This window comes from Alligator mississippiensis, chromosome 3, assembly GCF_030867095.1.
Source record: "Alligator mississippiensis isolate rAllMis1 chromosome 3, rAllMis1, whole genome shotgun sequence".
In the NCBI taxonomy this organism is placed as follows: Eukaryota; Metazoa; Chordata; order Crocodylia; family Alligatoridae; genus Alligator; species Alligator mississippiensis.
The window spans coordinates 36,565,371-36,592,740 of record NC_081826.1 but is presented as its reverse complement, the minus strand read 5'-3'; the positions used below and the strand labels follow the sequence as shown (position 1 = coordinate 36,592,740).

General features: G+C 45.8%; 2 protein-coding genes across 3 annotated transcripts; one reads left to right on the top strand and one right to left on the bottom strand.

The window, feature by feature from the left end:
• Positions 1–1,626: 1,626 nt before the first annotated feature.
• On the top strand, positions 1,627–11,356 carry CTHRC1 (collagen triple helix repeat containing 1). The gene is made up of 4 exons (XM_006277334.3): positions 1,627–1,853; positions 8,007–8,228; positions 9,549–9,765; positions 10,904–11,356. Exons 1-4 carry the CDS (start codon positions 1,716–1,718, stop codon positions 11,044–11,046), a joined length of 720 nt encoding a protein of 239 aa, XP_006277396.1. The 5' UTR covers positions 1,627–1,715; the 3' UTR covers positions 11,047–11,356.
• Positions 11,343–27,370, bottom strand: SLC25A32 (solute carrier family 25 member 32). Of its 2 annotated transcripts, none has more exons than XM_006277335.4 (7): positions 27,108–27,370; positions 25,234–25,384; positions 24,077–24,162; positions 22,680–22,840; positions 16,491–16,604; positions 15,781–15,926; positions 11,343–14,818 (listed from the first exon to the last, which is right to left on the bottom strand). In XM_006277335.4, the coding sequence occupies exons 1-7, from the start codon at positions 27,283–27,285 to the stop codon at positions 14,683–14,685; spliced, it is 972 nt and encodes a 323-aa protein (XP_006277397.1). In that variant the 5' UTR covers positions 27,286–27,370; the 3' UTR covers positions 11,343–14,682. The 2 variants fall into 2 exon arrangements, with proteins under 2 accessions (XP_006277397.1, XP_059579809.1); XM_059723826.1 differs by having other exon boundaries at positions 14,654–14,813.

Genomic DNA, 27,370 nt, shown 5'->3' with positions numbered 1-27,370 from the left:
GGCCCCATGGCTTACTGGATATTGCTGCAGAAATGTATTTTTTAAATAGCGTCTGAACATGATGTGGAAAACTTAGAGAGGGTCCAGAGGCAGGCAACAAAGGTGGTCAAGGGCTTAGAAGGCAAGTCACAAGGAGAAGCAGAAGAGGCTGGGCATGTTCAGAATGTGGAAAAGGTACTTTAGAGGGGACGTGATAGCAGTCATCAAATATTTGAAGGGCTGCTATGAAGAAGAGGGAAAGCACCTTTCCTCTTGTTGCAGAGAGGAGAATGTGGACTTGAAATTGCAGAAAAATAAGTTTAGATTGAATATCCAGAAAAACTTCTTCAGTTGAGACAGTGCAGCCGTGGAATAGTCGCCTAGGGAAGTCGTGGACTCTCCATCAGTGGAGGTGTTCAAGAACCGGTTGGGAATGATCTAGGCATAGCTATGCCCATGTTCTGCCATGGGTGTTTCCTATGCTTCTGGCCCTTGCAGGTTGCCTGTGCCCCCCTCGCCCCTTGCTTTCTGTTATATGCCAAGGTATTTTTAAGCCTTCCCTGAGGCACTGGGTGCTGGTTACAGCCAAGGCTGAGGACTTTGACTGGGATGTCAGTGCTCCTGTGGGGACCAAAACCAGAGGTTCCTGGCTAGACGGTCTTGCTCCTCCACTCAGTGTTAGGCCAATCGTCATATTTGGGTTCAGGAAGGGATTTTCCCATGTGGTCAGGCTGGTATGGACATTGTGGGTGTTTGGCTTCCTCTATAGTGGAGGGCATGGTCCTCTACCCTGTTTCGCATGTATATTGACAACATTTCGTAGAAGCAGGATGTTGGCTGCCAGGTTGTCCTGCTTTACCTGTGGCAGGTTAGGGTGTCAGGTCTGTGCTGTGTCAGGGTTGAGGGTAGCCTCATGTAGTTTTGAGTATGGAGCATATGGGATGGTTTGGATAGGGATGATTCTGCCTCGGGCAAGACAGGTTTGGACTAGTGACCTCTGGGGGTCCCTTCCACCCTGCGTCTCTGTTGCTCTGTGATTCAGCTCAAGGTTTGCGGTGGCTCCTTGGGTGAGTGATCCCATGTTCACAATCAATGAGGGTGCAGTGGAGCCAGTAAGGTGCAGCCAGGCACGGGAGTGGGAGGGCAGGAAGGGGCTTTGGGGTGCAGGGCTGCAAACAGACACCCAGCTTCGTGCACAGCCTCGTCTCCCTCTGTGACTGGTCTCACAACCGGGGGGGCAGCACGTCCCTCACGCCTGAGGCTTGGCGCAAGTAGCGGGCGCTAGCTGGGCCTGCTCAGGGGCAACGCGTCGCCGCGGAGAAGGGCTGTGAGGCGAGCAGCAGCGGTGGCCCAGCGGAGCGGGTCAGCCGTCCTTGATCTGCTGCGGCGGGTCGCCCCTGGTGCGGGACGCGGGCCCGGGCGCTCCGGCGGGGCTGGGGGAGCCCGACCGCTCTCCCTGCCGGCGGCGGGGCCGAGGGGCCCCTGGCGGGTCGCGGTCGCGGCCCGTGTGGCGGTGGCGCGGGGGAGGCTGGTGCCCGGCGCCCGCACCTGAGACGAGAGGGGCCGTGCAAGGCTGTGCGAGGGGCGGCGGCGGCGGCGGGGCCGGGGCTGTGCCCGGGGCGGGGCCGCGTCCACACGGGACGCTCCTGGGGCGCGGCGAGGGCTGAAAGGCTCGTGTGTCCGCTCCGCCTCGCCTCGCCTCGCCTCGGCCCGGCGGCAGCTCCTCGCCCCGCACCATGCGGTGTCCTCCGGCCGCCGCCGCCTCCCGCCTGTTCCCGGCCGCGCTGCTGCTGCTGCTGCTGGCGGCGCCCGGCGGCTCGGACAGCGCCAAGGCCAAGCAGAAGGCGCCGCGGCAGCGCGAGGTGCTGGACGTGGTGAGTGTCGGCGAGGGCGGCCCGGCCCGGCCTTCGCCTCCCCTGCCCTGCCCTGCCCTGCCCTGCCCTCCCGCGCCGGGCGCTGCTCGCCTGGGGCTCCGTGCCGGCCCCGGCCCCGGCCCCCGCCCCCGCCACGGGCGTCCCGGCTCCGGGGCACCCCGCGGGCCTCGTGCGGGGCCGGCTCCGGCTCCGGCTCCGGCTCCGGCCCGGGGAGCGGGGAGACTGGAGCCCGCCGCCCGGCCCTTGCGCGGCGCCGGGGCCGTCCTGCCGGCGGGCCGGAGGAGCCGGCTCAGTCAGCCGGGCCTGCCCCCTGCTGGGCCGCCAGTCGGACGTCCAGGTGGGCTGCAGGCAGACAAGGCTCTCTGGGTAAATGGGAGCTCTTTTCCAATACTTCGAGAACTTGTTCTTTGCAAGGTTTCGGGCACAATTAATCACCCTTCTTCAGGCAGAGGCTGCCGGTGTGTTGTGCTGTCCCGGCTGGGATGGAAGCCAGTCCGCTGCGCAAGTGCGAGTGCAAACGCGCTGTGGACAGGCTGGCCTTAGCGGGACGGTCCGAGCCTGGTGCTCCGCCGGCCTCAGCCTGCCTCGGGGGCATCCGTTGCAGGACAAAGCGGGACCAGACAACAGTGCAACGGGACTACATAGGAAAGGAAAGAGCTGGCTGAGCACAACCGGGCTGTAAAGGTAGCAAACAGCATCAGGTAGCTCTCGCCCGGGTTGAAAGCGGCTCTGACCTTCACTGCATCTTTACAAGGACCTGAACAAAGGTGTCGTTGTCACTTCCCATTACTATTTGCTATTAGGGCATTCACTGAGTCTATGCTCTTTGAGTATAGCGGGCCAGTGGCAAAATATCTTTTTTGTGAGTCTCTCTGCTGCCTCAGGAGGACTTTATAGGTATTTATGGCAAAGGGGAAGTTGAGAGGGATTTGATAGGGACTTATTATTTACTCTCTCCTGATAGAAGAAGTAGGGGACACAAAATGAAGCTAGTAGGTAGTAAGTTTTAAAACTAACAAAAGGAAGTTTTTTCACACCGTGTGTGATTGAAGCGTGGAATTCTTTGCCCCTAGATGTTGTCAGCAGTTTAGCTAACAGTTTAGCCAAGTTCAGAAAGGGATTGGACAAATTCCTGGAGGAAAGGGGCATCGGTACTAGGTAGGGCTGGATTAATCCTTGAGTGGGCCCTAGGCAAACAAACTCATGGGCTCCCAGGTGAAGATGAAATGTTTATGTTACTTTTTCACTCAATAATTATAATATGTAAAATAAGCACAACTGGGCCCCTTCTTCACTTAGGGCCCTAGGCATGTGCCAGTTTGCCTATGCGTTAATCCGGCTCTGGTACTAAGTATTGAGCCTGAGAGTTAGAGATACAACCTCTGACTCAGAACTTCCTAGACTATAAAGGCTGGAGATTGCAAGTGGGAGAGGAACAGTGGAGAAAAACCCTGGTCATACTCAGTTCACTCTCCCTTTCAATATCCACTCTCTGCCACTGTGTGACACAGGATACTGGGGGACATGGACCATGATCTGACACAGTAAATGGCAATTCTTCTGCTCTTATTTACAGTAGACTCTTCCCACTCCTTCCCCCCCTCCCTTCGTCTTGGTTCTGTTCACACAAAGCAAGAGACAGCCCTTGCCTTGAAAAACTTAGAAACCACATAGACAGCAGGACTATAGTAACAAGTAGGCTGACCCATGTGATGTTTTGTGGGTGTTGTCAGAGTCTGACCATCCTTTTTTGATTTTGGCAAGGGTTTTTTTTGGATGCAGTTGTGTTAGTTGGGGATTAACCAAACAAGGAAGATGAGGGAGGTAAGTGAGGAAGAGAGGAAAACAGAAGAGCTGAGTATGGAGGGCAGTAGGAGTTGGCTGATATGAAGAGACATGGTGGAGGGGTGAGGACTGGAACAAGCAGCCAGTCAGCAGATGGCAAAAGAATGCTGAAAATTAAAACTGTAGTTGAGTATCCTGACCTCATCTGTCTTCGAAGTTTCCTACTGCAGCTGCTTCTGTCCCTGCTCTGCTAGGTCTGTCCAACTCCACTCCTCCCTGGACTGACTCACCAGAACTCGCATGCTTGGGGTGAGTTGGAATTGCATGAGTCTGCACTGCACAGTTCAGGGTCCAGAGATGGAGCGGGACACAAGAGGAGGTAGTCCTAGCCAAATTGTTCTTTCCTCTCTCCCAAACATTCTGTTTATGCTGTTAAATGCCATATTGTCTCATATACAACATGCATCTTCCCCCCCCAAAACAAGCTGCTGAAAATTGCAGTGTGCATTTATATGCGAGAAATATAGTAGAGAGCAGTTTCTGACTTACCAGGTGAAAAGCAATATTAACATTTGAAGAAGAATCATTGGGAGCAGAACAATCGCCAAGCTCAGTTCCGTAAGCAGCTGCTACTCAGGCCCCTGGTAGATGTTACACTTAAGACATGATGAACTCGTTAATCACGCCTTAAGTGGTAGCCTGGCCACACATTCAAGCAATTAATGGCATGATAGGGAAAATAAGATACAAAATGATTATTCATCATTAGGGATCTACTCAATTTGCAATTTTGCAGTTCTTGTGGAAACTGCAACTATGATAACTGCAAAAACTGCTGTTCCCCACAATTTTCATAGATTTCATAGACATTCGGGCTGGAAGGGACCTGGAGGATCATTGAGTCCAGCCCCCTGCCCCAGGGGCAGGAAGTCAGCAGGGATCATAGGATCCCAGCAAGATAAGCATCCAAATGTGTCTTGAAGGCATTCAAAGTAGGTGCTTGAACCACCTCCGGCAGCAGTCTATTCCAGACCTTGGGGGCTCGGACAGTAAAGAAGTTCTTCCTTATGTCCAGCCTGAAACAGTCGCAGAGGAGTTTGTGACCATTTGATCTTGTCATCCCTTCAGGCGCTCTGGTGAACAGACGTTCCCCCAGATCCTCGTGAACACCCCTAATAAACTTATAGGAGGCCAGATCACCCCAGAGCCTGCACTTTTTCAGGCTGAAGAGTCCCATGGCTCTCAGCCTCTCTTCATAAGGTCTGTTTTCCTGACCTCTGATTATGTGCGTGGCTCTCCTCTGCACCCTCTCAAGCTTCTCCACATCCTTTTTGAATTGTGGAGCCCAAAACTGGATGCAATACTCCAGCTGCAGCCTCACCAAGGCCAAGTACAACGGGAGAATGACGTCCCGGGATTTGCCTGAGAAGCATCCATAGATGCAAGCCAGCGTTTTGCTCACTTTACTAGCCACAGCATCACACTGAAGGCTCATGTTCATCTTGTGGTCTATCACGACCCCCAAGTCCCTTTCATCTGTAGCACTGCCGAGCCTATAAGCATGCTGCAGGTGTTTCCTCCCAAGGTGGAGAACCTTGCATTTTTCAGTGTTAAACACCATCAGGTTCTCATTCACCCACTTCATGAGCCTGTCAAGATCTGCCTGGATCACCCTCCTGTCCTCAGGTGTGGATGCTTTACCCCAGAGTTTGGTGTCATCGGCGAACTTAGCGAGCCTGCTTCTGACACCAATGTCTACATCATTGATGAAGATGTTAAAAAGTAAAGGCCCGAGGACAGAGCCACGAGGGACCCCACTGGTCACTGGGCACCACAACTGACTTCCGTCAACCCACCACCCTCTGGGTCCTACCGCGGAGCCAATTCCCCAGCCAGTGGATCGTGGTGAGGTTGAGGCCGCAGTTAGCCAGTTTTGCCAAGAGTTGATCATGGGATACCAGATCGAAGGCTTTTTTAAGTCAAGATATATGACATCAATCTCTTCCCCCTTGTCCAGTTGATAGGTCACCTGGTCGTAAAAGGAAATGAGATTGGTCAAGCAAGACCTACCCGCTACAAACCCGTGCTGGGTATCCCTCAGGATATTGCCGTCAGCTAGCTTGTATAGGATGGCCTCTTTGATAATCTTTTCCAAGACCTTCCCCAGGATAGGGTCAGGCTGATGGGTCTGTAGTTTGCCAGATCCACTTTCCTCCCTTTTTTTGAAGATAGGCACCACATTGGCCTTCTTCCAGTCGTCGGGCACTTCACCAGAGCACCAGGAGTTCTCAAAGATCCGTGCCAGGGGCTGAGCTATGATGCTTGCCAGCTCTTTGAGTACCCTTGGGTGTAAACAGTCAGGGCCGGCTGACTTGAAGGTATCCAGCCTGTCAAGGTGTTCCTTCACGAGGTCAGCTTTGATGGATGGTAAGGAATGTCCCTCACCTGGGCCTCTCTGTCCCGCAGTGGGCAGGGGCGTCCCGTGGGACTGGTGAAAAACTGACACAAAGTACCCATTTAGCAAGTTTGCTTTTTCCTGGGCATCAGTTGTCCCATCTGGTTTAGCAGGGGTCCAATGTTGCCCTTGCTTTTCCTCCGGATCCCCACATATCTAAGAAAGGACTTTTTATTGTCCTTGATATTTGTAGCTAGCTGGAGTTCTGTCGCAGCCTTGGCTTTCCTGGTTTGCTCTCTGCAGGTCCGGACCAGAACAGAGTATTCCTCCTTGGTGGTGAATCCAGTCCTCCATCCTTTGTAGGTCTTTCTTTTAAGACGCAGGAGGTCCGCTAGTTCTCTGGAGAGCCAAGAGGGCTGCTGTGCCCTTTTGCTGCCTTTCCTCCGAGATGGGCTTTGCTTGTGCATCCAGGAGCAATCACTCGTCATGAACTCCCCTCCCCTTTGGGTGGATTCCATTTTGCATGGAATCACCAGAAAAAAAAAACTTATTAAAAATGAAATGTTTAAATTAAACATTAAAAAAAAGTTGATGGTTTTTACTTACCTTTTGTGCCCTCTGTGTATTTTAAGTAGATCCCTACCCATAATATGCATAATGCATGTAATTTTGTTGTTGGTTACCATCATACCTTAATTGAACATGTGGTTGGTAGGCTTCTGGAACTAGGAATGCCAGTCAGCTGATTGTCACACCCAGCCCTGGGAGCGTACCAGAGCCTTTCAAGACTGGTGTGCTTTCAGTGCTGGGAGCACTGGGCACCCACCTTGCTACTTGCCAGTGCAGGGGGTGCCTGGGATTATGATCTCAGGTTCCCTCTGCCCTGGCAAAAGGTATGATTGGGGTCTGATTCCCAATCCCACAGTCGCACCTTCTGCCATGCATGTATAGCATAGCAGGAGGTGTGATGGTTGGGATCACGGATCAGACCCAATCGCACCTTTAAATAAACATTTGTCAGTGGTCTCAGTTTCATAGATGTTAGGGGCTGGAAGGGACCTTACAGATCATTGGGTCCAGCCCCCCTGCTTGTGGGCAGGAAAGACTGCTGGGATCAAATGATCCCAGCAAAATGGGTGTCAAGTTACTTTCTACAAAAGATTTTTTTTTCATTCTGCCCTTCAAAAATGAGGTTAACACTTTATTCCAGGGAGCATATGAGAGAAAATATGGTATTTTTGTTTAAAAGAAATTGTTAATATGTGAAAGCAAAATTTGCTATCAAATAATTTGGGGCCAACATTGGACCCATACTGACATTGCATTCCTAAAGGCTCTGGGGCATTACTGTACAGTTTTGTGCACATAACTCCTGCAGGTGTGAGACAGTGTCCTGAATGCAGGTTCATTGCAGATTATGGTTGTCAAATCCACATCACTCAATTTTTTTAAACCTGCCATTTAGTACTTAACCTCCAATACCTATGTTTGAGCGCTGTGGTCTGCCTTGCTCTAGGCAACTGTGTGTTTCTGCCCCCTAAAAAAGAGTGTGTTGACTGTAGCTCCACAAGAAAAGTTTGCTAATTTATAAGGAAAAATGTTTCTACATAAGTATTACAAACACTGGAGGGAAAAGTGAAAATTAACTAATTTTAAGCTGACTGAAAAGTAGTCTTTTATATTTTTCTTGTCTCCTTACTCTTAGGTTCTGAGAACTTACACTAACTGCACAAAAAGATTCTATATGTTTTTTTTCTATTAACAAAATAACCATTGCTTTGGACCTGTCTCTGGTACTTCATTTACAGCAAATGCAACTGCCAGTGCTAATATATTCACTTATGTGTTTGAGAGGTATGTGACACTGCAGTTTCTTTATAAACAATTGTTCACTTGAGCAAAGCAAGCAGTCTTGCTTTCTTAAGCATCAGAATTAGTAAGCAAGTTATGAAACAAATGTTGTGTTTTTTCAGTATAACGGGATGTGTTTACAAGGACCTGGCGGTGTTCCTGGACGGGATGGGAGCCCTGGAATCAATGGAATCCCGGGGACACCTGGAATCCCTGGTCGAGACGGGCTCAAAGGAGAAAAAGGAGACTGTATGCGAGAAAGCATTGAGGAGTCTTGGACGCCCAACTTCAAACAGTGTTCATGGAGCGCATTGAACTATGGCATAGACCTTGGGAAAATAGCAGTAAGTTAGTCCCATAAGGAACCTTATGTTCTTACATTCAGGAGCACCACAGCACATGGTGAAGATGCATGTCTATAGAGATGCATTTAAAATGCATATTTCCGGTGAGAACTTCCTTTTGTTCTTGTGAGTGGTCCCATTTACAGATTTAGTTTAAGCACCTGTATTATTCATTTCTGTATAGACAACTAGGCACCTGTATTACTCATTTCTGTGATAGTTTTAGGTGAAAGACAGGTGGTCTGATGGTACGTGCAGCAGACCTTGGTTGAGGCGGTCTCATGGTATATGCAGCAGAAGATAGGGTCAGCACCCCTTTCTGAAGCAGGAGGCTGGAAGCTGAGCTATGGCAAAGCAGTATGTTAACAGGCTGAGGTTTTCAGCCTGTGCTACAGAACTGACCCGTGGGAGAGGTTTGAGGTTGAAATTGTGAAACAGGAAATAAAGCTTGGACGCACAAAATGACTTTGTTAGTGTAGTCTTTGAGGCAACACAGTTGTTGGGCATTACTGCAGAAAGAGTCAACTAGACATAGCCTATTTTGCCAATTTCTCAGGCTGGAAATGGGTGCAAGCCTTTAATGATGAAATTTTAAAATAAGAAAACACAAAACAGTTTGTAGCAAGAGTGCCCTACAAGCAAACAAAAATCCTAGCCTCAGAACAACTAGGTGAAATGGCTGCTGTTACAAGAACCACCCCTAAAGTAACAAGTAGTATTTACTTCAGAATGGCCTATGGGTTGAAGCTCTTTAGCACTATATGGGAAAAGCAGCATATTTTAGGAAAGAGAAAAATTTCTTATCCAACTTTGTAATGTGCATCAGAATTAATAGAACTTTATGGTTTTTACTGATTTTGTGATTGCTAAATCCAAGGTGCCTACTAAGGAGAACTCAACAATGTTATATTGGGAGTTAGAAGTCAAGTTTGGATATACTTACCTTGCTTAGAACCACAGTAATATAGAACAGCATCTTTCTACCAACTTTTCCTGGCTGCTAGTTGGTGTGGCCTGTGGACTGTCTTGAGGGAGCTGATAACATCATTAATATTTGCAAGGAAGGGAAAGTGCTTGAGGTCCAGAAAACATAGAAAGATATTTAAATACCTAATGTTCTAGCACGTTCCTTACCCTCTTTGGTGATTGAAATACAGATGAGAATTTTGTTGTGGCATGCCTCCCCCTCCCCCCTTTTTCCTTTTTTTTAGTGAATGGGGGAGAGGGTGGTTAGTGTATTCCCAAACTAGTTAGTAGAAATAGGTTTAGAAATTAATGCAGTGCAGTAGCCAACAATTTCCCTCTCTCTTCTCCTATTAGGAATGCACGTTCACAAAGATGCGTTCTAACAGCGCACTGCGAGTTCTCTTCAGTGGCTCACTTCGACTCAAATGTAAAAGTGCCTGCTGCCAGCGCTGGTATTTTACGTTTAATGGCGCTGAATGCTCTGGGCCACTTCCTATTGAAGCTATAATTTATTTAGATCAAGGAAGCCCCGAATTGAATTCTACTATTAATATACATCGTACTTCTTCAGGTATGTATGTCAAGGCTATGTGAGTAGGGATAGATTGAAAAAAGAGTCTCTGAGCACAGTGGGAATCCTATAGAAAGGTGCACATTAGAAACCTGAAGGCCCCTGAAGGGGAAGCAGAGGTTCCTGGACTATTAAATACAGCACTTGCATTAATTTTGTTGTGGGTTTGGGTTTACAGTTGAGTTCCATTTTTACTGTGGTACTTGCTTTAGTCAGACTTCATATCCTAGAAGTTATAAACATAAGAGAATGACCTCTAATCAAATCGACTGACCTTTGACATACCCGCAACTGTTTTAAATTACTGTAACGGGGCATACTGTATGAAGCCAGCAGCTCAGCTCTTTGTGGAGAAAGACATTGCTTTCCTTTAAACAGTACAGCTGCTTGCATATGTTTAAACAAAATTAAAAAAAAGCAGCAAAATATGTGCTTTACCAGAAGCAACAATGTTACTTTGACCGGGCTCTATAGCATCTGTATAGATTGGATGCATTAGCAGGGTTTTTGACATTTTTTATCTAAAGCCGAGTCGGTTGGCTGCTAGATAAAAACACCAAAATGTCCTCCTCCAGCTTCTGATCTGTGTAGACACTGGGCAACTCAGGTCCAACTAAGGCACTGCGCCTCTTTTGGACATGCATGGGGCTTGGTGTGGGAGCCCGCCAAGTTAAATTCAAGTGCAGTTTTTTTGTGTTTAACATCTGCAAGCACTGTATTTCTTCAGTAACAAAAATAGTGAGACCCTTTCTGTATAACCATCATGGACTGTTTTGGAAGGGGTTCATTACCACTATTTAGTCATCTCTGATTGCCGCTGCCAATATAGTGGAGACTGACAAAAGTGGAATGGTCATGCACGATTCAAAAGCCTACTTCCTATAGCAGTATCATTAAAAGATTAAAAGACTATTTTGCTACATCTATTTTCTGTTGAGGCCAAGATATACTGTGATGGGCTTTTACCTTTTTAGAGAATTACCCAGTTAAACATAGAAGTGAATAAAATTTTAACACTGGCAATATAGCACCCCTAACTTCAGATAGCTATGGTAAACTGCTGGTCTTTGATTTAAAAAAGTTAAGGGAATATTAGGCAATATTACACTGGTTGAAATAATGTTTTCTCTTTAAACAGTGGAAGGATTATGTGAAGGAATCAATGCTGGGTTGGTGGATGTTGCTATCTGGGTTGGTACTTGTTCAGATTATCCAAGAGGAGATGCTTCTACAGGATGGAATTCAGTCTCTCGTATCATAATTGAAGAGATGCCAAAATAGATTTTCTTCCAACACCTATTTTAACCCATCATCTCCAAGACTTTATCAGACTTTTGACATATATTGCATACAATTTACTTTGAAAGTGATTATTTCTATAATTTCGATAACTATTGAACAGAAGGCACAGGTTTGCTTAAGTTTAACACAAGTTCTTATGATAGCGTTTTAGCGCACAAATATCGGAAAGAAGCTTATTAAAGTTTTTTTATTCATTGGTCAAATTTAGTTATGGATATGTATCACTTTTTTGTAATAGCTGAAATTACAGCTTTTTATATCTTAAATAAACACACTTTTACAAAACAAACAGGATATTTTATTGTCAGTATAATGCAAAGAGTTTTTCAATGGCTATGACAACAAGTGCATCAGTATATACAATTTTTGATATTCAGAATTTTATAGGAAGATCTGGACAAAACACTAAACTTTAGCCTTCATTTCAGATTTCAAGTGCACTACTTATCCTATATTATCTACAACCTTACTACACTTCCAAGCCAATGTCCATTGACTTCGGTGAGAACTTGCTCAGGGACAATTTTAACAGAATAAGTTCAGCAGACCTTCAAACTCTTTTCCTGCTCCATTCAGTAAGTTAAGAGGTTGTTGGCACCCCCTGTTTTCAGTATAGTATTTGAGAATAATAAATGTGCAGACAGTAATAGTAAATAATTTTACTGCTATAAACTAGTAAGTAATTTTAGTGTTATTTCAGTTTATCAACTAACTTGGATAAGAGGCACAAAATTATTACATAAATACTTGCATTGCAAGGAAAGACGACAATAACTATTTAAGGATAGGCTCAAATGCTTTGAGCTTTATGGCCTTCAGGAAAGTGTGCAAATAATTGTTAAAAACTAAATCTCATTTAAAAAACTTTGCAATCAATCAGTCTCTCAAGACTAGATAATAAATTATCATACCGACCATTCAACAACTCACAGCCATGTAAAACATGCTAAACAGTCACTCCAACAGTGCAATATGTCCAATGATAGTACCAAATAAATAGTTTCTTTGTTTTAATTATTACAAAATATTTAGGAAGGAAAATTGCTTGGAACATGAAAGCCAGTTCTATACTAAAGACATAAGAAATCAAAGGAAATTACAAAAGCATGTATAACATGCAAAAATGTAACAGCTGCATCTCTCAGATCTTTTTTAAATGCCCATGTCAGTCTGTCAAGTTATGCAATATTTGCTTTTCAGACTGCCCCTGCATCTCTTCAATTCCCAGCTCCTAGTTTCAGTTTTATTCCTGTAGGACTAACCCACTTAAACCAAGGGCAGCCAAGTTTTAATTCTTGGAAGCAATGGATGTGATGCTGCTGAGCACTAGCAAGTTATGAAGCTGGCATTTTTCTCCCAAGAAGTTTGTCCTTGGTCCATTTTCAATGTTGTGATTGGTAGATTTCAGAGTAGTTCTAAGCCTTGCGCTGAATGATTAATAGCTCAATGCCCTATTCAGTCAGTTGTACATGCTAGCACATAGCTTTTTAAAAAAACCACAAACACACTTTCTTAAGGCACAAGTTAACACCTATTAAAGAGTAATTAGTTAATATAGTAATTCACCTGGTAACCTTTCAAGTACACATGAAAGGTAAATATAGAAATAAACATGATGAAGCCAGTAGACCCCATCTCTCATCATTTTCAAAATGAAGAAGTTCAGTTAAGTGTGAGTGTGTGTATAAAAGAATTAAACATTACTGAAGAAAATATTCCCCTTCTACTGCAAAGGAGCTCTTTGGATGGCTTAAGTATTTTAAATTAATTTTTGTTTCCTAAATTCCAGACTTGTAAGCTAAAACTAGTTCTGTATGTGTAAACTAAATCTTACTCAGATCAGTCATGGGTTCCCTCATAGATTATCCCACTATTGCATAGCAAACTTGCCAAGTTTCTTCAGGAACAGAGACTGCATGTCAGCTGTCTGGCTTGCAGAGATCCTCTAACCTACATTCTGCATAAAAGTGTTGCTCAGAGATTTATTAGTTCCTGTCTCCCTCAGTTAACTGATATTTTACACAAAACCACTGAATGTCTTATGGCACTGTTAGAAGCCTGATTATTACTAGTTTTCCAGATGCATAATTAAGAAAAACAGACCACTGAAAAACATTTCCCTTGAAGAGTGTGTTCCCTTGCTATTTTTACAGATGAATTTCTATGAAATGTACTTTCATCCACTTATTGGGCAAAGGGCTGCAACAGATTAGAAAAGGGATACATGACACCTGGTCTGTGCAGCTTGTGCCCCTGCCCAGTTCCAGGCGAGGAGCTCCACCTGTGCTGCTTCTCCTTGCCTTCTCAGCTGTACTCAGATATGGGCCAAATGGTTTCAGCAGCCTGTTTGCAGCTGGGGGCTTTGCCTACAAAGGGGGCTTGGCAGCTGGGAGCTGCATCTGCATTGCCACTTCCCCTGGCCTCCTGCTCCCTGGCATGGGTACAGGGAAAGCCCTGTCCCCAGAGGCAGTCCCAAAAGCCACCTAGCCTGTGCCAGACTGGAGGCTAGTTGTTCTGGCCCACAGCTTACAGAAGGTTGCTGGCTCCTGGGTGAGAACAATCATTCCCTTAAATTATAAAAGAGAAAGCATCTGTTGTTTTATTCTTAAATAAAAAAAGCCTTCCCCTGTTCAAGCTAGTTTTGAGACCACATAAGGACATGTATACTCTACTGAGCTGTCAGACCATAATGCTCAAAAGAAAGATGATCTGCACTGAAAAAGCCATACTCCATATTGGAAAAATGCAATTTACAAAAATAAGCACCAAGTTTTGTTTTTTAAAATTAAGTCCATCTAAACATCCATTTATTAGCTCATCCCAGAGTTCAAATGTAATGCATTAACAAAGATAGGAAGAAAAAGTGGGGTAGATGGCCAGTGACAGATTAAAATGACTTTGGTCTGATGCAGTAGAAATGCCCCATTTTGCAAGATACTGTGGGTGTTATCCTAAAACTGGGACTTCAGCAGATTATGAAACATGCCGAGTAGATAGCATGCCCCTCCCACTACGCTGTACTGGAGAAAACCGAATCTCTGCCTTTTTATACTGTACCCAGCTGCCTCATCTCATGCAACCCTTGCTGCAGTGGAGGACACTGGCTTGGGACATTCTAAGCAATGAAACTTATCTGTGCAATTTGTCAGGATTTAGGAGATCCTGAATTTCACTGAGAAGTGTATATACGATTTCACAAGGAGACAGCAGACAGAGGACCTGCACTAGCAGATTTGAAAGCCATCAAAATTTTGACACTACACTGTGGACACCAGCAACTTCATTAGAGAGAAGTAGAAGTTAGCTCCCTTTCCTTTTTTGAGGGATCAGTTCAAAGGACTGAGATAATCAGAGCTGTTGCAAGACTGTTTTTATCCAGCCACCATGTTATTTCAGTTCCACTCAGAGGTTGATTCACAGAGAAGAGGTAAATGGAGTGATCTGGGGACAGACACTGCCACACAAGACAAGGAAGCTAGAGCTGCTGTCTCCAAATTCTCTCATCAAATCACTAGATCAATCCACAAGCAAGACAGATTTGTGTACAATATTTGCCCTAGATGAAAAAACACTTTAAGACAAAAGATAATTTTTTCTTGATGCAAATGCCTACGTTTAATTATTTTCCTTTTTTAAACCAAGCAAAAAACTAGATACATGTTCATACATTGCAAAGGTAATACAACAGGCAGGAGTCACTCTGATCACATTGGGAACAATTCCTTTATAAAATCCTCGAACTCCTTCTTTCCTTCAAAGACAAAAAAAGTATATTTACTTTTACCATAAAAAAGAAGAGTAAAACAAATACAGAACCTCAGGATGTCTTTGCTTTATGCATTTTAGAGCCACTTTAGATTAAAGCTATATTTCCAGATTTATGGATCTTTATATTCTTTAAGGTGAAAGAATGAAATTTTGGAAAAACCTTACTCTTTTCATTGACCTGTAAAACTTTCTGTGCAGATGTCATTTATTGCACTCTTCTCTTCCTGTATTTTTAGATACAAAATAGCCCACTGAGTTTGTACCTGCTTTTGCAGCATGATACAAAGAATGTATGCAGCTCTGAATCCAGACAACATCCTTATTCTAGAAAATTTAATACATGCTAACTCCTATCCTAAACTGATAATGCTTAAGGGCTTTGCTGAACTGAGGCATTAACAGCTGAGAGGAGACTGAGGGGCAATAGTTCTGTTTAGTGAGCTGTAGTTGATGCTTTCTTTCCCCCACTATAAAAGATTATCACCTCCAGACTCTTCTGGTCTCACTGGCCAATAACTAAGGACCTCCAGCTATTCCCACCTGCAGATACACCACCTATGTTAATGCTGTAGAAATTCAGAGAGCCCATTTAATGCAAGAGGCACTTTTGTGACTAATTCTGAGACAGATTTTACATTAGAGTATATGGGGCTTAGTTTCTCACCTTTTTATGCAATACAAGTCAATAACAGGTTTGTCAGGCTAAATTATGTGTTCACTTATCCCCATCTTTTGTCTTCACATGTAACCCTCAAATGAAACCCATAAAACTCCAGACTTGAGTGGCTTTGTACAGCTATAATCTAATATAGTTCTAGCTAGGTTGGTTTTGCAGGACTAAGAAAAATGCAGTAGCAGGAAACCCCTCATCACTAGAAGCCAGCTTTGACTACACAGGGTGGTTTCATTTACAGCGGAACCGTGCTTTTATTTCTACAAGCTTACCTCCATGTCCTGCATATAACATCAACCACTCCAGAGTACGTATTGTGCTGATCCTGAAGACGAGCTCGTACTACTTGATATGGATATGTTGCTGACACAGCAAATATTTTGGATAGTGCTGCCATTGTAATGTATTCTGCAGTGTTCTAAAATAAAAATTACTAAATTTAGGTTAAATCAAGTTACAGACAACAAAATAAGATGCTGGGAAATATCAAACTGCTTTTGAAAGTCTGAGCTAAACAATACCCTGTTTTTTCCTCCCGAAGATACATATATGCGCTGTAACAAAATTTACTTATTACACATTAATACATACCACTTCAGGTACCAACACAAATTTAATTCGTGAACAAAAGTGTACATAAAAAAATATCTGCATAGATTTTACCTTTTTCTGTTTGTAACTGTGAAATTACAGGTGTTCCAAAGGGAAAACAAATTTTTAAAAAAATCTCCAAATTTTCGGTCATAAAATACTCAGCAAAATTGAAGTGGATTTCCCCAACATGCGAGAACAATGCTAACTGGCTAGCAAGGAAATAATTACTTTTACCGAGTAAGTCAAAAGTGAAAAAATATCAGTATTTTCCATTTTTGTGCTTTATAATCTGCCACAAATTGTCAAAACCTACTAAAATGACAACTGCAGAAACAACAATCTAAATGCTCCCAGACCATAAGAGACGTTTTCTTTTCAGCTGTCTTACCAATTTTGTATCTGATGGTCTGTTTTTATATTTATTGTATCTTGTTTTCAAATCCTCATATGCCATGAATTGAAGTGCACCGTGTGAAGTTCCAAACAGACCAGGCACAAATCCCTAAAACATATAGACAAATAAAAATCACAAGTTAAACTGCAGCCCCAGCAAGACAGGCACCCTGTTAGATCAGCTAATGTTAACATATAGCCCCTACCATAAAATATGTACCAAAAAAATACATTTACAACATAGTAAGAGTTATAGTCTACAGCAGGGGTGGGCAAAATGCAGCCCACCAGGCCATTCTATACAGCCTGCGGGGCCCCTAAAAAATTTAGAAAATTAATATTTATCTGCCCCTGGCTGCCTATCACGCAGCCCTGAATGGCTTGCCAAAACTCAGTAAGCGGCCCTCCGCCCAAACTAACAGTCATGTTTAGGTCTGTTGTCCAGACACTAGAACATGCACATACAGCCAACCAAGACAAGCAATTATGGTCTTTCAAACCATGTTCTTCTATGATTCAGGGTACAGGTGATGGGAGTCAGGGTAACAAGCTAATGGGATGTATACAAATCTCAGCTACCCAGTAGCAGCAATCATTATTGTTGGCTGCCTAGTCACTCTTCTGTTGTGCTCCTGTGAGTAGGTCACAAATTGGCTGGCCCTTTTAAGGACAGTGGCTCCACTTTACCCGATTAGTCAGCCAGCTCCCAGCAGAGACTGATCAGGAGCACAAAAGCCAGCCAGCAGCTTAGCTGGGAAGCCAGCTGGTATGGAGTGGAGAGTAGTACACAAAATAGGATGGCTCCTGATAGGTCCTAGACCATGTCAACCCTTAAACAAGCTTTGATTTGTGAAGAAATGCTATCTGAATTGTTCTGTTGTAAAGAAATGCTGAGGCTCCTAAGAGATGGCCTGAGCCAGACCGGGGAGAGAAGACAGGAACAACAAAGCACACTCCAGCATAGGGAACTTTTGAAGAGAAGGGTATAGTGACTCTATGGATTTGGATGAGGCTTTTCTCATTTGCAAAGGATAGTGTGGGAGAAAGCAAGCTACAGAAGCTAGAGATGATTTTAAGAACCTTGGAAAAAAGCTGAAAGAGGCAAGTTCAAGTGATATTCTTGGAGACTGCTTCCATTCTTGAGAGGAGGCAGAAAGAACACAGTGGAGAAGAATGATTAGCTACATGGCAGGATGGGAGGGTGACCGTTTTGGTTCTGTGGAATTACAGGGAGAGATTGCAACTGGGAGATAGAGGGGACATTTTTGTTTGGAAACTGCATGCAGCAGTTGGGAGTGCTTTAAACTGATGATCAAGTGAGAGTGTGGAGATGAGAGCTGTAAGAAGGCAAATACAATACAAGCTTGGCATGTTAGGGCAAGATGAAGTGATGAAATGGAAGAGAAGCTTCAACTGCTTTTCTGCCAATGGTGGGAGGTTGGATAAACCAGGAGGAAATGGGATGAAGTCTCCTCATTGTGAGAAAACTGAGCAGTGATTGGCATTGCAGAAACCTGGCAGGACAATTCACATTCTAATCAAGTGGTTCTTTCAGAATCTGGATGAAAGGATAGGTCTACAGTAACACTTCACAGTAAAACACCATGATATACAGTTTAAATCTGGAGTGCAGGCTCTTGAATGCCTATGGATCCATGTGCTAAATGGACAAAGCCTGGGATGGTACAGGTCGGGGTTTATTACAGACCAGCAACTCAAACCAGAGAAGAGGGTGAGCAGTGTAAGGTGCATTTGTATGCTGGATGTGGTCCACGGGCCTAATCCAGAGCGCAGTGTTGGCTCTGCCAGACCTGATGCAGCCACAAGGAAATGGCTCAGGTGGGCCGTTCCTGCATGGCAGAAACAAAAATCGGGGGCAAATTTGACATTCAGCCCATAACAGTTCAGTGGTGAAGTGAAAGTAGTAATTAGAAGTTAATAAATAAATAAATAAATAAATAAATAAATAAAAGTGCCAAATACTGAAGAAGGGAACAGCAGGTAACAACCAAAGTAAACCAGCAGCATGGGGGAAAGTATATAAACATCTAAGGACATCCGTTCAGTGAAAAGTTCAAGCTGGCAGAGTCAATGACAATAGGTATACTAGGAAGAAAAAAATAAATAAAATCTAGCAAGAGCACAGGTCCATTACTACATGAAGATGGTAAACTTATTCATTTTTGTAGAAAACAAAAGCAGAGGACAAGTGTTTCTTGATTGCTATTTGGAGAGAAGTAGGATGGACTTGGAGGACAACTCTAATCTGCTGGTAATAAAGCAGTGTGTTACACATCTGCTAGGGAAAAATATTGCCCCAGCATCCTGTTTGCCTGATGCCAATCTTATCTTCATGTCAATCTTATCTGCATTTTCTAGTCCCAAGCAAAATAGTACAGAAAGCTAACACAGAATCCCACCAATACAGTAAAGAATAAAGATGATGATAAAAACCAACATGATTTTCTGGAAATTCTTGGCAAACAAGCCAAAATTCACTCTTTGAAATTACAAGTTTGGTTGATAAAAGGTAACCGAAGAGATATAACAGACTTCTGTAAGATACTTAACTTAGTACTTAATGGATGAAAACTAAAAACAGACTAAAAACAACTAACACTAGACAATGTCACAGCACTCTAAATATGTTTTATTTGAATGGAACTGGCTTGCCAGTCAAGCCATGCCACATAACACAGCCAAGCGTGAAGTTATACACTTACAAAGAAGGAATTCCTACAGAATAAGGGGCCGTTTACAGGAAAGCCACGACTCCAAAGAGATGGGAATCAAAAAACATAGACTTAGTAAGATCTTTGAGCATGAGGCAGAGGTGAGTGAGAATCCACCACTTCCCTTGTTCAAATTGTTATTCACTCTGCTTAAGATTTGTGTGTTATTTCCACTTTAAATTTGGTGGCTGGTTTCAGATATTGAATCAGTTTTTCCTTTTTCCTGCTTTACCAGCTGAATCCTCTATCAGCTCTTACATTTTGCTGGGATCAATAGCAAGCAAACCAGTCTACCAATATGCAAATAATCTGATTTACCTAGATCAGGGGCAGGCAATTATTTCGGGTGGAGGACCGCTTACCCAGTTTTGGCAGGCTGTCAAGGGCCACATGGGTAGCCCTGCCCCTTGACAGGTGCCCCACCCCCTGGTCACCATCTTGGGACTAATGTCCCAAGGCCAGCAGCCGTGGGGCCCAGAGCAGGGCACAGGCTTGCAGGGGTCTGTGGAGCCAGGCTGGACTGCATCAGCAGGGAGAGGGGGGAGCTGGCCCGGCTCCATAGAGCCCCTGCCGACTGGAACCCTGTGCTCCTGCCACCCTGCTCTTGGCCCCACCAGCACTGGCCCTGGGACACTGGTGTGGGCCCCATGCCTCCACTGGCTCCCCACCCACTCACTCCGTGCCCCCTAGCCTGGTGGTATAGGCAGGGGGCAGCACACACCCCCAACCACTCCCTGCTCGCTGGCAGGGAAGAAGCTGGTGCTGAGCACAGGGAAAAGCAGCCCCTCGCCTGCCCCATGGTCAGCACTCCCTGCTGCAGGTGCTCACAGCCCATGCAGGGCTGTCCTGAGCAGTCACAGGAAGCCCCACGCGGGCTGCAAGCAGCTGCAGCATGGGGCCCTGGCCACAGGTGAGCTAGGGGCCGCTTTTCCCCATGTTCAACACCACCTTGTAACCCGGCCCCACTGCCAGCCTGGGCCCCGTGCTGGCTCCAGGCTCATCCATCAGGGCTGCGCATGGTGGCAGCAGCAGCTGTGGCCCACCCGCGTGCCGCGCTGGGCAGTGTTTGCTGCTGCCTGCCCGAAGCTCACACGCTGGGCAGCACAGAGGCAGAGGTGGCAAACACTGCCCAGGGCGGCAAGCAGGGGGACCATAGCTGCTGTCGCCACATGCAGCCCCCATGGGTGAGCCTGGAGCCATGCGAGGCCCAGGCTGGTAGTGGGGCTGGGTTACAAGGTGGTGCTGAGCATGGTGGCCAGGGGAAGCAGCCCCTTGCCTGCCCCATGGCTACCACCCCACGCTGCAGTTGCTCACAGCCTGCCTGGGGCTGCCTGTGCCTGCTCCAGACAGCCCCATGTGGGCTGTGGGTGGCTGCAGCAGGGAGCACTGGCCACGGGGCGGGGAAGGGCTGCTTTCCTCCATGCTGGGAAGGAATAGGGAAGGAGCCCGGGGAAAAGCTGGGGGGGGGGGGAGTGGCCGGCACACCCTGCTGCAGCTGCTTGCCGCCCCTGCGGGGCTGTCTGGAGCAGGCACAAACAGCCCCAGGCAGGCTGTGAGTGGCCAGTGCCCTGCGCTGCATCCACGGGGCAGGGGAGGGGCTGCTTCCCCCGCTCCGTTTTTCCCCAGGCTCCTTCCCTCCCCTTCCCCCTTATCTGTGGTTCCGGCGCAGGGCTCCCAGGCCAGAAGCCCCCACTGGGGCTTCCGGCTGGTGGGGCAGGGCTGGGTATGCCCTGCTGTTGCGAGAGCCTGCCAGGGCTTCCCCTGGGTCCTACTGCCCTTATTTCCTGTCATTTTTGACAGGAACCAAGGGCAGAGAAATATTAATTTTCTAAATTTTTTAGGGGCCCCATGGGCCGGATAGAATGGCCTTGCAGGCCACATGTGGCCCGCAGGCCATATTTTGCCCACCCCTGACCTAGATACTGGCACATTAGCACTCTCCCAATCTTTGGGAATTTTCCTAGCATTCTAGCATTATTTAAATTAACACCGGTGGCCCTGTGGTCTCCTTGACCAATTTATACCAACTCCTCCAAATATGGAGGTGAACAGTCAGGGGGAAAGGCTAACTATAGCCTACGGTGTAGCCTGTTTATTATAGCCAGACACCTGGAGAGTCCTAGCCTGGACTAGAATGAGTTGAAGCAACCATAATCTGAAGATAAAGTTGCTTGGAGTAGATTGTTACATGGGGTACCAGGAATCTGGGGTACCAGGAATCTACAAAGGCCACTTCCTGTACAGTATTGCAGGCAAGTCATTTGCTTCGGCCAAGAAAATACTTTGCTTAGCTTCCCCAACTGAAGATCAGTGAGTGAGAGAACTGCTTGGTGCCAAAGCAACGCTTATTAAACCACATGAAAAGTCTTAATGGTCATTCGCTGGGAAGAGTTTAAGTAGGTCCAACAAGAGCAAGAAATAAGAACCTGTGTTCACAGGACAGAACATGAAGACAGGAAAACAAAAAGAATCTCCATCAATTCTGGGTTAGGAACAAGATATTTCACTTACTCCTAAATCTGCCAGAGCCTGGCATTCATAAGCATCTGCTTTCAAAATAATGGGATTAGATTTCCCTCGGCAAATAGAAGAGGTGAATGCTCAGTAACTTAATCGTTATTCCCCATGCAAGAGACCCTGTTTCTTCACATTAGCAGCATTAGAGAAACTGAATCAAAAAAGCCCAGAGTTCTTCAGGCCCCTCTAGAACTGGTAATTACCCTAATGTCAGAGCTTTGGGGAATGACATGCACTATGGAAGTCTAAACTAGCTACTGCTTCCCTAAATTCTCCTGGGGGTGAGGGGGTGCAAACAAGCATTTCTGTGTAGCCATATTTAAAATCCTATAAAGCACATGGGTCGCATGCTGACAAGACCCAAGATGACAGATTGCAGAGTGGTGTGTGACTGCAGCACTATCCATTGTCATGGAGAAGGAAGGGGGAAAATTAATAATTGTTTTAGCTGAACTGTGTCTAAACTGATAATTTAAAAGAGAAAAATCAGACAGACAGAGACAGAGGGCAACTACTTTCCATCTAATTCAGTCAGCAAGAGCAGCAAGCCTGCAGCCCAATGTGTTCTGCCCTATCTTTTAGAAAACAAATGTTAAGTTGTTAAAATGCAGTTCTTGGTCCTCCTTTCCATTTCAGTCACATTCCTCTCAACTGAGTGCCAGCCCACAATGCAAGTGTCCATACATATACTTGCAGTCTTCTCTTCACTGATTTCACTACACTTCAGCAGTCTGCTGGCTTTACTTTTCATTAAGTTTTTTTTGCTGAAATCTTGCCGTGTGGGGAAAAGATTAGACAGAAGAGAGGGTAGCTAAACCGGGACATGTAACAACTTCCCAGATGATAATATGTTTAGGAAGTCACCAAACCCACAGCACCATGACATCCATGATAAATTACAGAATTACTATCCATTAAATCGCAAATATTATTACCTTGTATAAACCACGTATGCCCTCCTTCTTGTATATCTTTGCAAGAGCATCAAACATTCCTTTGTACTGACGCTTTGACGGATCAACACCAGCCTCATACTGTAACACAAGCCGTGTCTTCGTTACCCATATTGGGTTTGTAATGCAAAGGGTCATGACTCCTGAGAACAGATGGAAATTAGACCATTATGCCAGCTCTGAAAGTTTCTACCTGCTTGTTTAGTTCAATACAGCACAGGCTTCTATGACAACAAAAGCTAATCGTTCTAGAGGATTACTCGTGTTACTTACAACAAACAGAGTTTAAGTTTAAACACATGCTACTACCTCCCTTTTCCTCAGCCCTCAAGGTTGAGCGCCACAACTAGTAAGTAAATAGCGTTATGGCAGGCTTATCCTAAACTGAGACACAATTTTGCTAAAGTAGAAGCAACAGCTGGTAGAATTTGAGGAGTCCATGCAGATGGCATATGCTGCAGAAGCCAGGGGTCCCTGTCCATCTCTTGCAGAGGTGCTAGAGAAGATACCCCTCCTTTGCTCCATCTTTGCACAATCCATAGTGGAAGCTAAACAAACTAGTCATTTCATGTGCTTCCAGATTTTCTGAGTTTGGTCTTCCAAGTGCATGCATTTTCAAAATTGCTTAGTCCTGTATAACAGCTGTTCAGCTATGAACCACAGATTTCTTGCAATGACTGACCTGATATGGGTTTATACATTAGTGGAAAACACTATATTTCAACACAGTCAAACTACTCATGTAATTTGAGGTTTACATCCTAGTTTAATACATGGCTATCAACAAAATACAGAAATCTGATTTCTTGTCTGTGGTTATCAATTTTTCATTCCTAACGCATGGTACAAGTTTCTCTACTTGAGAGGTCAGTCTAAGGAGCTTTGGAAGACCACTCCAAGTAGTGCTGCACCATACATTCCTCTTCAATATTAGATAGGCTACATGTCTAGTCCAGTGCCTATTGAAGACATTCCATTCCAATGCTGGATTTCAGTGCGTGCTGAATTAGGCCTTGGGTTGTCTTTTTTAAGGGGAAAGTGTTCAAGGTAAACTTTAACATTATAGCAAAAACTGACAACAGTTCTGCTTTTTATGCACAGCTGCTTGGTCTGGAATCTGCAATTTTAATGTATATAAATTAGCTCATTCTTGCATGGGGCTGTAAAAAGTTTTAACTGTTGCTACTGGTGAACACACACAAGGAGTTCGGCCAGCCAACCCAACATCATTAATTTATTTACATGCATTAACCCAGTGCAGCTGGACCGAAACGCTTATACTTGCCACCTGGACAAAAAACAGCACTGACAGACAAAGACAAAAAACAGCGTATGGACAGGCTAGAGGTAAATGTCAATCTTATCTGCATTTTCCTCACCAGCCTCTGCAGCTGACACTAGGTGTTCGGTTGCACTAAGACTTTCTAGCTTCTCCTCCTTCTTGTAGGCTTTGATGGCATTATAGCTGGAAGAAATGAAACAAATTTAAGTAGAGATGAGAAAAATCCAGATCACTTAGATTCAACATTAAGCAATGCCCTTACAGAGCAGAGGCAGAGGTGAACAATCTCAGATGCAATACAAATTACTGAATTAGTTTCAGGCTACTTAAAGCACAGAGTTGTGGTAGACAGCTGGGTAATAAAATATTACTGTTGATAAAAAATAGGACTGCCTCATCACATTTAAAATTGAAGAATTAGTTTGGATGAAATGCTAACAAGACAGATGTCTCCCAGCAAGGTTTTATGAAAAGGCAGTCTATACTGTCATCAGCTTTATCTGCTGAACTGGTCCTCTGGGTTAAGTAAGCCATTGAGAGGTGAGCAATATGCAGTAAGATGAGAAGTGAAAGTCAGAAAAGAATGAGGACTAGAAAACCAGTAGGACAACTTCATATAAACAAGTAACTGGTTTCTTTGATTTCCTGCTGCCCTTGAGTTAAGTAATTTACATATTAGTAAATATAAAATGCAAGTGATATGACATTGAAAAGACCCTGAGGACCAAAAGAAAAAACAACAATTACCTCAAAAAAGTAAGCTAACTTGCAAAAACAGATTTGTCCAAGTACTAAATGCTTCCAACTTTAGCAGACTAAATCATTTCAGGAGCCAAATTAATTCCCCCAAATCAGGCTAAGGCTAAGTTCTTTTCCCCCACAAGGTTTATTTATATAGCGCAGCTTCTGGCAAGATTCTTAGTGGATGAAACCATACAAACTACCAGTGCAGCTAGTTAACATTTCTGCAGCAACTTGTGCAGGCATTTGCTTTACAAGTGTGTCACGCTGCTCTACCCAGCAATTTATATTACATATAAGATATGAAACAGCAAGTGATGACTGAGGGTAAAATGTTCAGAAGTGATTTAGGTGCCTCTGAAAGTTCTGCCTATAGATTATATAGTTTGTAAAGCTGCATGAATCTTTCATAAAATGTATTTTTTATCTTTTTACCTCCCTCAAAATGAAAGTGCGACCTACAGTCCACAATCACTTTGCATAAAACATCAAAGGTTTTATGGTTCTACTTACAAGAAAAAGTACAGGCCCCAGGAAGCACCTGCCCCCCACATGTTTGGAGTAACCCCCTGGTACAGGCCACGTAGTCCTTCATGCTTCCAGACCGTGGTCAAACAGTGCAGAATCCCATTGTACTTTGGTCTAAATTCCAATCCGTCACTCACTGAATAAAAGAGAGATTACACTGGAAAAACAATGTTCTAGAAAGAGTGAAGCCAAGTGGCATAAAACTATGATGCAAATACACCTCCCTGTTTATCTTGAAGATAACATGCAGAGTTGAGGAAAGTCGCAGAGAATAAGCAAGCCTGACTAGCTGTATTCTGAAGGCACACGAGAGTTATGGTCTAAGAGCTCATTAGGAGAGTGCCTTACCCTGGGTTGAAGGAGAAGTCTGGCTGACCTGTTCCAGGTAAGCAGTCCTTTCCTACCAATCCAAGATGAACTCTACTGCTGTGTACTGCAGGCAAGTAGCAGCATTGGCTTAAAACTGCCTCCTTTTCTTAGTGCCCCACAGCTCTGTGCAATCTCTAGCCTATAACCTTTAATCTTTTTGCAGGGGGACCACAAAAATGTTATTTCAAAAGAACGTTTTTTTTTTGTTCTTTGCAGGAAACCCCCAGTTATATGCACCATGTGTCGGAGGTATAATTCTCAAAGTATCATGACCCAGTACGTTCAAAGTCAGTGTTTGTAAGTGCATTCAGGTGGTCTTCCCCCCTCCCACTGCCACTGACTGGGTCACGTGATTTAAGAAAAGAGATGCATCAAATTACTTCAACAGGAAAAAGTAAATCCTGCCCCCTTCCCACCCCACAGATGCATCTACTTTTCTCCTATTTGAGAACTACCACAGGTAACTGGTGTGGGGGGGGGTCCCCCCCCCCCCCCGACAGTGCCCAGGAGCCCGGAGTGTCAGAGAGCGCTTGCTCGGCCAACCAGAGTGCTGCCCCCCCCCCCCCGCCCAATCTGGACCAACGACGAATGGGGGGCCCCCGAGGGACTTTTGGCCCGCCCCCTGGGCCTGCCCATGGGTCTGCCCACAAATTGTGCCCCCTCCCAGACTCAGGAGGCACCAATTGCTCATGTGAACTACTTTACCCAAGTTTTCTGAGGCAGGCACGTAGGGCGCCTACAGAGCAGGGAGGCTGTGCCACCACGCTGCAATTCCAGCACATCAGAGCTGGCTTGATTAATTAAGTCTGCCGGAAAGTGGCAATTACCACACTCCAGCAGTCTCATATATTAGCGTCCCCATGCTCCAAATAGCGTGGAACGAGCTTTACATAAAGCACCCCGCCGCCGTTTTGGAGCATGAGGACGCTGATACACAAGATGCTCCGGGCGCTTTAATTAGAGCAGTTCTTGGAGCTGCTCAAATTGAAGTGTCCCCCCCAACATGTGTATAAGCAGCCTTAAAGTTTCAGCCCAATAAGGTTCAGTGAGAACAGAAATCCTGGTGCACCCTGAGCTGTGGCACTCGCTTTCGCTGCTACGATACAAGAGCTAACACTGCTGCCTACAGCATTTGTGATCCCACACCAGGAGTTTCTCGGGTCTGACTCGAGAGGGAAAAGGAAGAGGAGGTTCAGCAGGGCCTGAACCGTGAGGATGCTGTCTCTACCCACGGCGACGGGGCAGGACTACAACACGTGCACACGAGCGACTGGACCACAGCGCAGCCCCCGAGCTACCGACCGACGGCCGTGACGCTGCACCCGTGTGCGTGGCGGGCCGTGCCCGGGCTGCCCGTGGGCCGGGCCAGCTGGCGTGGTGGGGGGACGGGCCAGCCCCGAGTGGCTTTGCAGGGGAAGGGGACACGACACGGCCCGGCCCCGGCCCCGCAGAGAGAAGAGGGTGGGTTAGGAGGCGCGGCCGGGGCTCACCGGCGAAGCGGATCTTGACCAGGTCAAGCGGGTGCAGCACGAGCGTGGAGACGACGCCGCCGCTGAGCCCCGCCACCAGGCTCTCGTAGCGCACGTGCCGCAGCGGGGACTGCGCGGGCGGGGCGGACACCGCGCACGTAGAGCCCCGCGGCCCCTCCGCCTCTGCCACCGCGCTCATAGCGCCGCTGCCCGCAGCCCGCGCCCCGGAAGCGGAAGAGGAACGTCCCAAGCGGCTTCTTCCGCCCGCCGCGGGTCTGCGCCGG

Bases quoted from the DNA above. Each gene is read 5' to 3' on its own strand.
- CTHRC1 (XM_006277334.3), top strand. From the start codon at position 1,716: ATGCGGTGTCCTCCGGCCGCCGCCGCCTCCCGCCTGTTCCCGGCCGCG. The intron at 1,854-8,006 runs GTGAGTGTCGGC...GTGTTTTTTCAG, and splicing joins AGCGCGAGGTGCTGGACGTG to TATAACGGGATGTGTTTACA. The intron at 8,229-9,548 runs GTAAGTTAGTCC...TTCTCCTATTAG, and splicing joins TAGACCTTGGGAAAATAGCA to GAATGCACGTTCACAAAGAT.
- SLC25A32 (XM_006277335.4), bottom strand. From the start codon at position 27,285: ATGAGCGCGGTGGCAGAGGCGGAGGGGCCGCGGGGCTCTACGTGCGCG. The intron at 22,841-24,076 runs GTGAGGAAAATG...ATCTGTTCTCAG, and splicing joins AGTGTCAGCTGCAGAGGCTG to GAGTCATGACCCTTTGCATT. The intron at 15,927-16,490 runs GTAAGACAGCTG...TTTTTATTTTAG, and splicing joins GACCATCAGATACAAAATTG to AACACTGCAGAATACATTAC.